At 42.8% G+C, this 16,030-nt stretch overlaps 3 protein-coding genes across 5 annotated transcripts; all 3 read right to left on the reverse strand.

Annotated features, from left to right (window-relative positions):
• Positions 1–1,377: 1,377 nt before the first annotated feature.
• Positions 1,378–3,400, reverse strand: tpbg1a (trophoblast glycoprotein 1a; the record flags this gene model as incomplete). Its single annotated transcript, XM_080472386.1, has 3 exons — positions 2,925–3,400; positions 2,561–2,835; positions 1,378–2,347 (listed from the first exon to the last, which is right to left on the reverse strand). The coding sequence occupies exons 1-3, from the start codon at positions 3,048–3,050 to the stop codon at positions 1,378–1,380; spliced, it is 1,371 nt and encodes a 456-aa protein (XP_080328512.1). The 5' UTR covers positions 3,051–3,400.
• On the reverse strand, positions 3,185–6,832 carry LOC308115049 (transmembrane protein 222-like). The gene is made up of 6 exons (XM_080472387.1): positions 6,663–6,832; positions 6,371–6,455; positions 6,049–6,080; positions 5,862–5,958; positions 5,642–5,772; positions 3,185–4,077 (listed from the first exon to the last, which is right to left on the reverse strand). The coding sequence occupies exons 1-6, from the start codon at positions 6,779–6,781 to the stop codon at positions 3,990–3,992; spliced, it is 552 nt and encodes a 183-aa protein (XP_080328513.1). The 5' UTR covers positions 6,782–6,832; the 3' UTR covers positions 3,185–3,989.
• A 1,134-nt stretch (positions 6,833–7,966) lies between these two features.
• wdtc1 (WD and tetratricopeptide repeats 1) lies at positions 7,967–16,014 on the reverse strand. 3 transcript variants are annotated; one of them, XM_080472478.1, is made up of 16 exons: positions 15,841–16,014; positions 15,189–15,338; positions 15,013–15,096; positions 14,863–14,909; positions 13,946–14,057; positions 13,151–13,338; positions 12,883–13,065; positions 12,666–12,760; positions 12,394–12,509; positions 12,211–12,286; positions 12,001–12,097; positions 11,697–11,867; positions 11,366–11,601; positions 10,985–11,153; positions 9,816–10,008; positions 7,967–9,509 (listed from the first exon to the last, which is right to left on the reverse strand). In XM_080472478.1, exons 2-16 carry the CDS (start codon positions 15,252–15,254, stop codon positions 9,312–9,314), a joined length of 2,031 nt encoding a protein of 676 aa, XP_080328604.1. In that variant the 5' UTR covers positions 15,255–15,338; positions 15,841–16,014; the 3' UTR covers positions 7,967–9,311. The 3 variants fall into 3 exon arrangements, with proteins under 3 accessions (XP_080328604.1, XP_080328605.1, XP_080328606.1); XM_080472479.1 differs by having other exon boundaries at positions 15,433–15,979; XM_080472480.1 differs by lacking the exon at positions 13,946–14,057 and having other exon boundaries at positions 13,151–13,222; positions 15,841–15,979.
• Positions 16,015–16,030: the final 16 nt, after the last annotated feature.

Consider the following 16,030-nt stretch of genomic DNA (forward strand, 5'->3'; position numbering starts at 1 on the left):
TCTGCCCTATTTTCCCCTTTATGGAAACACTTAATCACCCACTCTTTCAATTGCAGTTGTAGGGCCACCTCACCTGGACAAAAAAAAAAACAAGAGTCTGAATCTCCCAGTAATCGCAGTGAGAATATAACAGAACAGGACAAGAAAATGAAACGGGTTTAAAAAAAAAAAAAGGATTTATTGCAAACACATGCTTTGTATAATACAGTATTTAAAGTATCTTTTACTGATTCGTTCAAAGACAAATTCGAGACGAATGAAGACATACAGGTAAGTAAATGTACAGGTTTGCCACTTCTAATTTATTGAAACACATGCAATAGTGTTTGGGAAGCACAGTAGTAACAGCACATTATCAAATATTTGCTGATAACTGCTGAAAAACTAAATGTCCTGATTTATTTCTGAATTAACATGCTGACAAAAAATGACATGCTGATCTTTAATTATGACCACACACACAAGCTGAGTAAATTGGGTCACAATTATTAGTTGTACTGTATATCAAGTGGAAAAAAAACAAATGTATATCTTATGTATCTTATATCCATCATTGGCCACAACAGTAACACTATGAAAACATGTCACTGCTGTTAAAAGACTTGATTTTGTTCTGCAATCAAATAGATACAAATATCTGCAGAAAAGAGTGTTGCCAAAGTGACATAGGAGATGTAAAGATGGGCATCTAAGATGAAATCTAATATGAAGCCAGTTTAAAACACAAAATGATCATTTGAAAGTCATGACTATCGTTGAATCATCAATCTGCACATTTCTTCTGAAAAAAATTATTTTGAATCCCCTGAACAATATGAGACATTACCCATCATAGGAAGTACTAATTAATTAATGCACAACTAAATATCATACAGATTCTAAAACTGACAAAATGCTATGAATAATAGGGCTTAAGGGTAAAATACATTTTCTATGCCACTCATCTGCCACCTACGTTACTCTACTAGTACATGAAGATTTTTTTTAAGTTATGATCAGAGTATGGAAAAACAAACGAGCTGCATTTGACAAATACTATTTGGCTGTGTAAGAGGTTTACAATGTAGCCTATACTCTTATAAAAAAAATGTGGGCTAAAACACATTACTAATTCACACTCCAGTGCCTCAACAACACAAAGGCACTTTTAAGGTGAGTCTGACTGGCGCATCTTCAAATGTTAGAAAACAAAGAGAAAGTTATTGACAAAGTTCAGATTGAATACACAGTCAGAAATTTTTCAAGCCTCTTAACTTTGATATTCTAATTATTTCAGATGCGTCTTAATAGGTTATCACTGTTGTATGTTACAGTAAGCTCTAAGTAAAACGTTGATTATAAAGCTTCAGGTTTTAACCATTTAACTCCAATTAGGGCTCACAAGTTCACAGGTGGGGATATCGTCACCTGTTTGACTCGTGTGTCTGTGGGAGGCTGAACGATACACGTGTCATTGGGCAGCTGCTGAGACAGTGATAACTTGATGTGTCTTTGTGCCCTGCTGCCATCAGACGCCACGTGCCCCAGCCGAGGGTCCGAGTCTATTTCATACCGGTAGTGGTACCCCTCCAGAACATCTCGACAGGCATCTCTCATATCGGTGATCCACTTCTTCATACCGTCGCGATTCAGGTATAGCACAAAGAGAAAGACCATGCCCACCAACCCCAGCACCAGCCCTAAGAAGACATATGACGTCTGTAGGGAGAGATCAGTGACCTCTGCAAGGACCGGAGCGACACACCCAATGGCCTGAACACTAAGCCCCCGGAGCCGGGTGTCGGTCAACCCACCTGGTGACGCACATTTCACATCATCCACATCTACTTGAACTCTTGTTTTATTCAACCATTCAACAAAACTGTGGATTTCACAAGAGCAGGAGTAGGGGTTGTCGCCCAGATGGATTCGGATGTTTCCAAGCTTCTCCAGCTCTTGAAGAGCGTCGGCCCCGAAGGTCCCGAAGCCGTTGTGTGTCAAGTCCAGCACCTTCAGATGATTCATGCCGGAGAAGGTGCCACTGTAGACGGCCACCAACGAGTTGTTAGTCAAGAGAAGCTCCTGCAGACTGGGAATGTGTGAGAACATCCCCGGGGGCAGCAGGGCGAGGTGGTTCCCGGAGAGGTCGAGGCGGAGAAGACCTCCAAGGCCACCCCAGCGCAGCGCCGTGGTGAGGTCCGTCAGAGCGGTGAAGTTGTACAGTGAGCAGCTCAGGTTGAGCTCCTGCAGAGGACTGCCGGGGATGTAGAGAGCCTCTGGGTGGATGAGAGCCAGCTGGTTTCCACTGAGGTCCAGGAATCGCAGGTTGGTGAGGGAAGAAAAGGTATGGGACGCCATCTCTGTAATGCTGAGGAGACCACTAATATTTAATTATTTGGTTCTGATTGGTTTCACATTATTCTCACGTTGAAAAACAAGTCAAGATAAATGAATGAAAAAAAAAAAACCCTCATTAACTAAAATGAAAATGTATTCTATACACATCCAGAGGTTTAGTCACACTGAAATATGACTTCATAAACATAAGTGAAAGCATAAAAAAACCAAGATAAATTCTCACCTGTTATTGCTTAAAATAACATTTGTGACGTTCTCCAGCTGTGTAAACGAATTGGGTCCGATCTGGTGTATGTTATTCCTTGTGACGATGACAGTCCTGACATATCTTGGTAGGTGTTGTGGCACTGCCTGCAGATCCTTAGAAACACACTTCACTGTGCGGGTGACGGCGAAACACTCACAGCCCAATGGACACTCCAAGCACTGGCATGGTGCACAAAGAAGAATTCCCCAAAACACACGGAGTGTAAAAATACTCATTTCTAAAATCGTAGCCTATCAAAAAAAAGAGAAAAGTTTCAACAACAACAAAAAAAAAAAAAGTTACCAAAAATGAAATTTCAAAAGCAGGAAACTATTGAGACCCTGTAGCGACGGAGAAGACTGCTCGCTTCCAGCCTCCGCCCTCCTTCATCTGCGGAAATGAGGGGTCCTGTGAATTGATGGTGGTTCTTATCACAGAGGACCTGCTGGATGAAAAAGGTATGCATGGTTCCCTTAAAGGTACAGAGGACGATCAGGGCATCCACAGCCTGTGACCTACACCACAGTCAGCCAGGGCACACACGAGTAGACTATGTGAAGCGCATCCAAAGTGAAGTTACAACGACAAAAAAATAACAAAACACATATAATAAAGACTCATTTATATAAGGATATACAATAGGAAAGAATGATGAAAGGAGCCTTTAAAAAGATAGATAAAGTAATGCTTGGATAAAAAGGTAATGTAGTATTGCTAATACATTTTCTTATTTAGCAGGACTAAAAGATACATAGATAAAGAGCAGCAATAATAATTATAATGCTGTAGTCCCTTAACACATACAGATGTCTCTACACACTAAAGAAAAAGCTATTAAGGAGAGAACAATACAATTTTTTTTCACATGTGACTTTTCCATCATTCTATCTTTGGTAGCGAGTTCTTATTTCTCAGACAAATGATTGATGAATACATTCAGATTCAAGATTTCATGATACAATTTGAAGCAACTCATCACCGCAATGACTATTTGCCGGTTTGGAAACATATTCATCACTGGCATTCATGAAAAATGCATCTCTACATTGCTCTACAGAAGCCTAATCTGCAAGGAGATAACTCTCATTCGTAATACTGTCAAAAAGCAAAACGCTACCACGAAACACCACAATGAGATAAAACGTAATGGAAAAACTTTAGGGTTGTAGTAAATTGTTCTCAAAGAAAATGATCAACTGTGACTTCATATAGTCGTTAATTTGAAAACTAACCACAACTACGTTTTTGTCCCTAAATATCCTTGAGATCACAACCAACAACAGAATTCCATCATTTGAATGTTTTTGACCGACAAACGTCCCATTAAAAGGAATTATACACGTCAATGATGATGTGTAAAGTGTATTCCCAGTCTGTGAGTCATCCCGGTGCAGTCCTCGCTACATTACTGTAGGTTCAATGTCAGGATGAATGTGGCAAGGACTCCGCACAGCATGAGGAAGGGCAGCCAAGTCTTGAGGAAAGCGGCCCAACTGAAAGATAAAAAGAGGGTAACGTGTTAACGTCAACACCGTCAACACCGTCAACACCGTCAACACCGTCAACACCGGGATATTGACAGCGTGGCAGAGAGGGTAACCCTGCGTTGTTTTCAAGTGATACTTAGACAGGGAAGGGCAACGCGAGGTGTGTCGAGCTATCACATGATCCAATGTCGTTACTCCCAGAGGACCACAGATCTCCTCTCTCACCGTGGATACTCCCCCACCCTGCGTCCTACCGTCCTCTCCACCCAGCCGGCGCAGGGAGCCCCGGCGGAGAGGTGACCTCCAGCGGTGTACACAGAGGGGAGGCGCTGCTGTCAGTGATGAATTAGGTGGCTCTCCTTCTGTTTTAAAAAGCTCCTGTGCTGTGGGAGTGGGAAGGCAGCGCAAACTGTGACGCCAGCAATCTCTATGTGGGTCAGCGGAGAATAATGAGGGGGGGTTCTCTCAGCCATATGTTTCTTAACGCTCACCAGCATCCATCAGCAGAGCATTTCCACTTGCCTCTCAACATGTTTGTGATGAAGATGCTTCGGGTGTTTTGTATATTTTACATTTTTACACAATAAGCTTTGTTGCTCCTCCCAGAAATGCATGTTTTGTATGAATGTGGCCCAATTTAAAAAGAAAATATATTAGCTTTCTCATGGTATAACATTTTAACAGAAAAAATGGATCAAACACAAACTCCTTTACTTTTTGTGGCTATTTCATTATTATAACTTTCTCCCAATCCTCCCTTCTCTCAACGGTCTCATCCTCCCAGGATACAAGGAGTAATAAGTTGTAAAGACTTCCAATACATTACAAATGTGTTATACTGGGGTTATTTTGACATAATTAACTTGACTTATTATACAACTTGTATAATCATGAACTACAAAATTACAGTAAACGTGCACTAAAAGCTAATAGTAGAATCTTTCTGCACTTAAAAATGAATGGCAGATCATAGAGTATACTGGGTCGCCTCTATCTTGAGGCTTGAGTCTCCTTGACTAAGACGTCTAAGATTTTGAAAGCTCAATGTGTGTGCGTAATTGACAAATTACATGAACTAAATATCTACCAAATCATTGTCGTCTGAACCTGCACTTGTTTTTTTTGTCTTGGTTGAAGTAAATGCCTCCAATCCGTTCTGTTCCATCTACAGCTGAACTGTATATGTAAATGTCTGAGCGTCTCTGTAACTATTGTGACAGGGTTTTCTCTGGATATTTGCAAACAGTTAAAAAAAAAGCTGTTTGACTTTAAACTGTCCATGGATATAAATGCACGTGTCGTTGTTTGTGTATCTGTGTTTGCCCGGTGATGGAGATGCAACCTGTAAATGTTAAATGGACTTCACTTGGTGGAGTGTTTTTTTTTTTTTTGCTTTAAAGCTTCCGCAACACCTTTACACAGTTATTCACATTCACACACACACACACATACACAGCTCCAATGAAAATGCTCCACATCCACGGCCTTCCTCTTGGACACGTGGGCAGAGCAAGATGGGAGGATGAAAACCACCTACGCTGGGAACGGAAGACAACAGTCAAACACTCACCTCACATGTTTCCCGTGAATGAGAGACAGCACACACAGGTTCACCATGTTCCACGAAGTGCTGTTGTCATAGCGCATGAGGTTGAGGGCCATGGCCACATGGGAATGGCAGTTGTCAAAGCACAAGTTGTGCTGCAGTCGGATAGGAAAGAATTGTTAAATATATTGCTAATGCAGTAGAAGCATGTTAAATACTTGTGTGATGTTAAACACTGTCTTACCGGCCTGCATTTGTATTCCTCAGATGCATCGTGCACCGCTTTATCCCACGTAGCGGCACCGTTACCGCAGACTTTGTCCACATCAAGCTTCCAATATCTGAAAAGGAAACAGTTCATCATTGTGTATAAATATATTTTTTAGAAGAAATGACACATTCAAAATAAAGATTTTAAAGAATGGACTCACTTTGTGGGTCTTCCAAACCCCATGTTGTCCTCCTGCAGAGGAAAGGTTATATGTCAACATGAATCATGCATTTTACTGTTTTCGTTCATCATTTGTTACCAACAGTTGCAGCAGAAATTCAATTCAATTCAACTTTATTTATATAGCACCGCATACAACACAGTCGTTTCGAGGTGCTTTTAACAGAGGGGAACCCAACAAACCCATGTAATAAACAAGGAAGGACAGCAAATGATTGTCATCACTGCACCTTGGCTTCACAGTAAAGGAATGCGTTGTAATTTCAGTTTCACTGACTTATTTGTAGCTCGGATTTGCTCACCGACACGAAGTAGGATCCTGCGAAATCCCGAATGACGCCTGAAGAGGTGCAGATGCCCATGTGACCGATGAAGGGAAGCACCCACCTGCAGGAGGCACCCAAACACCACGCATCACTCACAAATGTCGCACAATGTACACTGCAACATAGGTAATTTCCAGAGATATTTAAATACATGATCAGTTGAAATAAGCCTGATTATTTTTGCCTTTGCGGAATAACCTGCAGCTCGAGTTGTCACATGAAGCGCTAAGCTAGCAAGCAACGGCTATATGACGTGTTCGTGTCTTACGATAGAAGAGGGATGGGTGTCCACACAATGCAGTAAGGGTAACGACTGATTTTTCTGTCGGCTTTGGCAAAATCACCGTGGTAGTTCATCATTATATCGACATCGCCCGCCTCCGCCATCACAGCTCGGAGCGACTCCGGGGAGATAGCAGTGACGCACGCAGGCACGCAAAATCCGTCACCACCGCGGGCCGTGAACGCAACACCGTTCACTGTGTGTGTGGGTCGTCTGTGGCGTTTAGGGACCGTCGAAAGCTCCGATATATTACAATCATGCAGAGTTCAGTTTTACCCTTGTTTGTGTGTTGTTTTGTACCAGAGAAAGACGCAAAAGAACCAAAGAGAAAATACCATCAGAATGGTACAAAACGACTACTACACGATCATCAGAAAAGAGCAAACTCACCAAACAATTTTAATAAATCCAAATATGTGCAAATTGATGTCAAGTGTATCCTCTACCTTACAGTGATTCATTGAACAAAGTTCCCCATTCAGTGTAGTTTAAGGTCATTGGGTCGTACACCTTTCAGTGGGAAACCACTGGCTTGATATACAGTGGGTCAGATTAAAACTGTACCATCTTCTTAAATAACACACTTTTCTACAGTATTCCATTCAACAAATTCTTCCAGGGAAATTGGAGCCCAGCCCAGGTGACTATGGCTGAGAGTTTGGGAGAAAAGCTGGTCAACCTGAGCTTGAACTGGGGAAAATCTCACTATGAGGGGAGTGTGCTTGCTACTCGACCACGATCCAAGAGGAGCTCGGGGTCTCACCATGGCCAGCCCCCAGAAGCTTGTTTTATATATTTCCTCCTTAGCTGTTGCAACTCTTGATTTTCAGTATAAAAAAAAAAAAAAAAACCCAGCTTCACTGCGTTGTCATTGTTTTTAATGACTCATTTATCAAACGTGTGCATAAAGCTTTTTTCTTTTTCTTCTTCGCCTCGCTTTGCTTCTCGACCACTCACCCCGGCTCACTCAGCCATATCACTGTAACCTCCACTCCACCTGAAGCTGGGTCACCTCATTACTGTGCAGCACACGGGGAATGAGCGGCTCCCCTAACTACTCATGCTTGCGATGTACTCCGCTCCCATTTCTTGTTCGATAGTCAGCAAAAAACCAGAGTGGAGGAGACACTGATATATGAGCAGAAAGTTCACACAGTAGCCTCACAGACAGTATATCTTTCTAACCTAGATAACATTACAGCTTCATGTGTTGAGTAACTGGAATAGCAATGGGGAAAAAACACATTTTCCTCAAGAGAACCAGAAGGAGCACAGAAACACTGACAAGTCGGTGTTCAGTATTTTATTGTCTTTTTTTCCCCCGACAAACTTCAATACAGGGTTTCTCAAAGAAAAACAACATAATGAGCAAAGTAAGACACGTGGAGGCCCTGCGAGCCCGTTCATCAATGAAGAAGACCTAATGACTTGTGGCTGGAGCAACAGAATGGAGGTGTTTTCTTACTTTGACCACAGAAAAGCCTCATGCAAGCAGACGTGAACACCTGGCTGCAGCAGAGCAACAATGCTAAAGCCAAGCTGCGAGTAGCAGCGAGAAGCTAGAAACCTCGTCACAACTGCATCCTCTGTGCCCAGCTGTCATAGATCATACATCATCCGGTGTCCCACTTAGACCCAGCAAGTTAGACTCTGAAATGTCAATTTAAAAAAAATGTGTGCCATCAGCGGGACTAAAATGAGAATTGGTATTAGACCGTTTGATTTTGTAAAGTAATATCACTTTTATAACTGAAAATTCTTCTGTGGAAAATAAACTAAAAAGGAGCCAAAATGAAGAATTAATGAAACAGACAACTCCAACATTAATCCTTGGCTGCTGAAATTAGAGATGACAACCTTTGGCAGAAGAACCCTCGTTTTCCTAACGGTTGTAAACTAAACAAAAGCGTGAAAATACATTTCATCAGATCAACACCGACAACGTTCACAACTCTGTGAGAAACGTTTTTTCTGAGAGTTCCTGTGACCCTCGTCACGGGAAATTAGGCAAGAGTCTAACTTGGTATCAATGACTTGGACAAGCAGCCTCTGAGAAATGAGCGGACACGGTGACGCTCGTCTCCGTTCTGTGGATCAAACCAGAGATGTAACACAAGTTCTGCTCTCCGGTGTGTGATCTGATGCTTCACAGTTCACTCCGTGGTCACACTGACCTGAAAATAGGTCACCAGACCGCAGCCTTCTCCTCTTACCTGTTGTGTGTGTGTGTGTGTGTGTGTGTGTGTGTGTATGTGTGTGTTCAACATAAACCTGTGGAAGGGTCTTTGTTGAACTCCATCTTTCTTTCTGGAGAAACTGGGGAGTGGCGTGGAAAGTGCTCTTCAAAAGGTGCTCCACCCACCCCCACGCTGCCACGCGGCAGCGGGACAGGCCAAGGTGTTGTTGGTGTCAAAGGGGCGAGAGGGGCATGACGTCTACCCTCGATGAATTCCTCTTCCCAGAGTGGTCTCCCCCGGTCCTCTCAAAGGACAGGGGAGGGTGATGCATAGTGCTGAGATGTGACATGACATTCACTCAGTGTTCTGTCAGGCGAGGTGGCGGGGGATTCAAACAGGAGCTGGGAGAGTCACTTGTTTCTTAAGATCCATTCAACAGAATGGAGGAACTGTTGGTTTAGCTTGGCCTGCATTGCACTTGTCCTTCTGAGCTGTCTTCATCGTCCGAACCGTCTGGGCCAACACCACGCAGGCCCGTGATGCGATAGCCCATGTTAAGAAGCATTACCTCCAGTGGATCAGCGTTCATGCGCCGCTGATTTGCCTGAGCAGCACCCTCCATGTCCTCCACGATTCGCCCGTTATCGTTGTCCGTCTGCCGTACAAGAAAACAAGTCGCATGGTGAGAAAAAATAGAATCCCTCTTATTAACCCTCTTGGTTCTAGATGTATTTTAATGTTATGGCTGCAGAATTGTACAATGTATTTTCCATAAAAAACTAAAAATAGATCAGGAAGATATTCTAGATTGTATCTAGGAAGTCTGGGAGCCACCACGTCTTTAGATATCAAGAACTATGAGTTATTGTTATGAGAAATGTGCCCGTCAGAGTGTGCAGTGACAGGGTAGCAGGAAAACAGTTTTCACTGAGGCATGTTAAGACTCAATAAATTTGCTTACCTCTGGTCTGGGGTTCCATAATCGGACCACAGGATCGATTCCACTTGTTGCCAAGAAGCAGTAGCTGGGATGCGGCTGCAGGCAGTTTACTATGGACTCGTCTCCCTGCAGAATCCTCACCAGATTAGTTGTCTCTTTTTCCCAGATGAAGAACGAGCCATCATCTGAGCCACTGACGATGTACTGACCTTTGCTTTGGAGAAAAAAAAAAACCCGATTCATTTTCTTGAGGAAATCAAATAATTCTCTTGGAAACTGTCTCACATTCACCTTTCACAGTTTGATCAAAGACTTTACCATTCACAAGACACTGTAAGTGTGCATGAGGAATAATCAGATGTATATCAATCTCTCAGAATATTCACATTTTTCAGAATAATGTTTCCCCCTCTCATAAAGCTTTAGGTTTTCGTTCAGAATAATACACCTCCCTCTCATTTCTCACCTTCAATGGCTGCTCAGTCTGCATGGATGTCGTTTGATTGGATATTTTGACTGATAACAAAATGTAAAATTGCTAACCCGAATCAAAATCCCTCATTGTATATAAAAGTTTGTAAAATGTATGCGAGTGATGTGGTTTGTAAAGTCATGCAGGGTGAAAGAAGCAGAAAACTATTAGTGACGGAAGAACAGTTTAAAAATCTAGTTTGCAAAAAGGAGGCGACTGCAAAAGCTGAATGACTCATAACGTTCACTCACTTTCTTTTCCCCACCAACACGGTTAATGTTAAAGACAAGATTATAAGAGTCTATGTGCCAGCAGCTGAGGTATCTTGTGTGTCTACATCATGGGTGTCAAACTGATTTTAGTTCAACCTAATTGGATTTTAATTGTGCTAGGTCTGTAAAATCATGCCAGTTAAAATAAGTCAATTCTGAAGACATGCTCATTTAAGGAACTTTTTAACCAATCTATTATAAAGTAAGTGTTTTTGGAGTAAATAGTTCAATATCCATTTATCATGCATATTTTCACAAAGTGTTTCTCCTTGAATGGCTTTGACACTAACGCGGTTTTGCGAGCATTATTTAGCTGGCTTTATTCACTGCCACATGTTTGACATCACTGGTCTGTGTTGACAAGAAGCTGAAGATCACTTTTCTTTACAAAGCAGAAGACCGCCCTCTAGTGAAACTACTGCAGACTGACAGCGACTGTGACTGACCTTCCAAAGAAGTTGGCCTCTTTGATATCGGTGGTGGTGTTGCAGTGTCCACAGTATCTGTGCTTGTAGTCAAAGCTGCGCTCTCTCAACACCAACTCGTCCTCGGGAATGGACTCCTTACGGCTGAACGAGTGGAATCGAACGGAGCTGTTGGACTTCTTATCGTCAGCTGGTAAAGAGAAAAAAAACATACACATGAAGACATTTCTGCACACTCTCAACGAGTCACTATTTACACAGTAACAGTTTATACCTCTCAAACAGACGAACTGCACGAGAGTTACTCAAAGACAGGGTCTTCATGTTACAAACTGTCTGTGTACATACTTATTGAACAAAAGCAAATGCCAACCAGTGAAGCGCTTTTTGGCTTTTGCCCACCTGACTCTGTCTTTGAGAAGAGAGCGGCCTTGATGTCTTTGTCCAAGGCATCACAGGCACTGCTGTGCGCCTGCTCAGGAAACTTTCCTTTGAAATCCTCCAGACACTCCAGAGCCTCGGTGACGTACTTGAGCTCAAACAGACAGCGCGCCAGCCTGAAATGTGCTTTCAGATGGCCGGGGTTTAAAGTCAGCGCCCTCAGACAGTCCCTGAGGGCATCGTAATGGTCTCCATCCCTGAAAGGTCCCAAAACGAAGACACTTTATATTTCTTTTTCTCTAAAACCTTCATGAGATTAAGTATAACTTGTATGTCCCACAGGAACACCTACCACTTGCGTTTCATGTACGCTGCAGCCCGGTTACCATAAAGCATGGCATTGCAGCTGGCCTGATGAATGCCTAAACTGTACAGCTCGATGGCCTGCGTCCACTGCTGCCGGGCAAATGCGTCGTTAGCTTGTTGTTTTATCCTTTCCAAGTGAGGAGGGAGCTCAGTAGAACTAAAATAAAGAACAAAAAAAACAATAGTGCAATGACGACATTACGACGAACAGTGTTGGCAATAAACTAGTGACAAAGAGGAGCCTGATATTTTCCTCAAAACAACATTAAAATGCCTAAACAGAGCTTTACCTAGAGTGCAATTTATTTCCAGCAAAGTGTATATGGCTGGTTGAAAGATGAATTCCATTCAAGACACCATTGGTGGTCTTTCCATTCTGTACGTCACCTAGAAAAGCAAGAGTTTAAGAAATGAAACATTTTCCAACATTCAATTATTATTAATTACTGTAGATTGTGGTGATTAGATACTGTTTGTTATTATAAATGGCATAAGTCTACCTGTTGACGACTGGCATTTCTTTGGAAGCAAGAAGGTATATGGCTTCTGTTTGAACGTCAAGTCAAACAGGTACACCTATAAGAGCCGAGTAAAATAAACAAAGTGAACCACAGGACTCCGCAACAAGCAGCAAAAGATCCATTGCCATTTCTACTCTAAGCATTAACTTTATGACAAGTTACCTGTTCCCCGCCCATGTTAACCAGCAGCTCGGTGCCATCTGGACTGAAAGTTACATATGTGGCCACCAGCACCCTCAGGCGGTTATTGTAGTCCGGGAGCTTCACCGGCAAATGTCCTAAAGCATTCAGAGAGAAAGTGAAGTCTTCCTTCACATCCAACCTCTTCGTGACCTGCTCATTTTCTGCCTTCATTGTTGTACAATGTCATTAAAAGATATACAGTATATCCTAATAAATATATCTGTTACGAAATATTGTTGCTACATACAGACCTGCAACATAATACTGCCCGGCTCCATCTGGAATGGGTTTCTGCCTATCACAGAACGTGTGCACAGCTGCTGATGAGCCTTGACTCATCGATTTCCTGCGGAAAGAACAAGAAAGTCAGACTTGGTTTTACATGCCTCGGCGCTCATTGAAACTACCACATTCAAGCGTTTGTCCAATATCTATTAGCGAAGCATCAAAAAGCAGAAGTCGGATAACCTGTAGTTGTGAATCATCCTGATGTCATAGAGACGAACAAACGGCCCGTTGGCTCCCACAGCCAGGTAGTTGTTGTCCCGCGGGTTGACCGCGAGACACTTGGCTTCAATCAGCTGACCACAGAACTCCGTCAGGTCGATCAGCACCTCAGAGTGTTTGCTGCTCTCCCTCAGGTCGTACTGTCTGCCACAGCCACGGAGGAAAAGGACCATTTTACTTGAGGGTCAATTAAAGTATTGTTTGCATTTTATTCATTTGCCAGCCTAACCTGATTATTCCATCTTCTGCAGCGCTCCAAAAGGTGTTGGGCCACATGGGTGCCGTGGCAATGCGCTTCACCCTGTTAGTATGGTCAGAGAACATGTGGATGGTTTCCTTCACCGTCAGGTCGTGCACATGGACCTTTGTGTCGGCAGCACCTGTGATCAAAATCCTGTCTCCAGAGTGAGGGAGGAACTGAGAGGACAAACACAAAGTTTCACATGTATTTAGAGAGCCCAACTCACACCACCATATCAACCCACCTTCTAGTATTTCACCTAAAGTCAGACTGCTATGTGCGACCAATACAATTCAATGGTATAGTTATTAAGTAATTCTCAAACTCTGGTGCATACCACAAACGATGCAGATGTCCCTCTCGTGGTACATGGAGGAAAGTCCCATTTTAAATCATAAAATCACAATTTTAAATGATTAAAACAAAACATATTGTAAAAAGTATGGAAACATAATGTTCATGTTCAAAATAAACATTATCTTTTCATTATTTTATGAAAAACAGCTGTTACATTTGAAGTCCTCCTTCGCTGTATTTATGAGAGATTAATAGGAGATGCACCTTGTTAAGATGAAGTTAAGTGCCTGTTATAATTCTGCTGCTGCTCTGTACAGAGTGGTCGTTAAAAATGGTAACAAAAAAAAATCCTCAGCTCGGCTTCCTCTACTGTAAGTTCAGGTTGGATATGGTGGTGGTACTTGGGAGAGTTCAACATTTCACCAGGTGGTACCATTGTTAGTATTCCACACTCAACATATCCACCCTTCGATCTGTGCAGCTTACCTTCACAGAAAATATATTTGCTGCATGGCCTGTGTGCATAGTTGTAAGCTTCTTATGCCTGAATGGGTCCCAGATGATGGCATGTTGATCATCCGACCCTGAAGCGAGCAAACTGAACAGCAAACAGGACAAATCAAGGCAAATGTGTGTTAGCCTCTGAGTTCTGATGCCACAAAATGTCTTATTGGATGGAAATACACAAAATTGGCCATTGCTCAGTGGATCAAGAGCATTGATTACAGGTGCTATGTAGAAAATTCAGTATTTGAAGAGGCCAGTTTAGAGCAGAGACACGATGTAGAAGAACACGATGGATCTACAGTTTAAATTATTTAATATGGGATACAATAACAACATTCAGAATGGAAACAGAGTACAGCATTACTAGTTAAATCTGGACAAGCAGGTGGGTGAGAAATTAAATGAGACGCTGAGAGGACAAACAAAGCAAATTGAAGTGTACTGCATGGTGCATCTAAACAATTAACTTATCATAACGCTCTATGAGATGCAACACCACATCTCAGAATGTTACGAGGAGGTATCATTTTTAAACAGATGATGAAGGGATGAAGGGAATGAGTAACTGAGTAGTTTGATGTGTATTAAAATGGATGTGCACCAAATGTTGCTTCCATTATAATACCTCTGGGAGATTGTGAACCTATGTTTAGGATGATGCTTGACACATCAAAACACAAAATATAGGAAAATGTTATGGAAGGATTGTGTCCTGCTCTACAAACGAGATCCAGCGAGTCAATGGCAGACAACAGTTGTTCTGGAATGTCAGTGCAACATGTCACTGAAACTTAATGTTAGTCTTGAGACCACACATGGAAATCACCACAGCAAAAGTTTGAATCTATAGTGTTCAGTGTTTGATATGATCATAGTGCATTTCTAGATAGACTTACTCTCCTCGCTCGTTCCATTCCAAACAGTTCACACAGCCCGTATGACCCTGTTGGAACAAGTGATTTCAAACAAGACGGTCAGAAAACTCAATAAAAATGACACAAGATTCATATCTTTTTTTCACAAAAATTGTGGAAGTCATCAATGACCTGAAGCTCAGCATCCAGCCCAAGCCTCTTGATGAAGGGGTCAGTCACATGGTAAGACCTTTGGAAGCCGGATGCTTTGTTGTCCTGAAGACATGAATAAACAGGTCAAAGCTTTGCACAAGAGATTCCTGCATGTGAGAAACACACCGCCTGTGCCCTGGCATTTGTTTACTCACCCTGATCTGCCTGTGCAGGATATCTCTGGTGATGTTGAAAGTAGTCATGGCCTCACCGCACAACATAATTTAGGATCTGGGCTGGAGGTTTCCCGGGGTCAGAGCTCTGATGACATTTACTCCCATTTACTTATGGCTCGACTGTCGGAGCTGGGAAACAGATCAGCAGGGGGCGTGTTTAGTTAAAAACCAGACGAAGTGCCAAGATTAGATACAATAACATTTAAGCATTAGGTTTATTTACATATGAATGGCATGGCCTTGACCAGCGGCTGAGCAAAAGCACAACCACCAGTGTTAGCTGGTCTGCAGACTTTGCTCGCTGCACAGAGACTGTTTGCTCCGGTCAACAAACACCGACCAGGCGCCTCCATGAGCTAACAAGCTAATGATAGCGACGCAGCTCTGCCAGTGCCGCTGCCTCAGACGCCAGTTTGGCCGCACGGCGACACTTTTTTTAACACGTTAGAGCCCCGTTAGCCTGCAGGACACGTTAGCCAGCTTTACATGGGGCCTTTAGGAGACGTGTCGTCCACCGAGCAGCGTTAGCGTCCTGACGGAGCCTCGCTAGCGGAACAAAACCTCCACTCCATAGAACGTTTAATGTTTGCAGCGCTTTAATCACAACCTGCGACACCTGAGTCATTCTCACCGCTTCCCTGGATACAAAAAGGCTTCTGTCACGAAATGTCCATTTGCGAAAAAAAAAAAAAAGTCATCCAGTGGACTCGGTGCGAGTTTGTTGACAGGTTTGTAGCTAATACCTTCTGCGACTTGAACCGCCTCCCTCTGACGTCATCGCGCAAGTTTGTTCAGGCCTGACACCACCAACACTTCCGGAA

Source organism: Lipophrys pholis (genome assembly GCF_963383615.2).
Source record: "Lipophrys pholis genome assembly, chromosome: 9".
Taxonomy (NCBI): Eukaryota; Metazoa; Chordata; class Actinopteri; order Blenniiformes; family Blenniidae; genus Lipophrys; species Lipophrys pholis.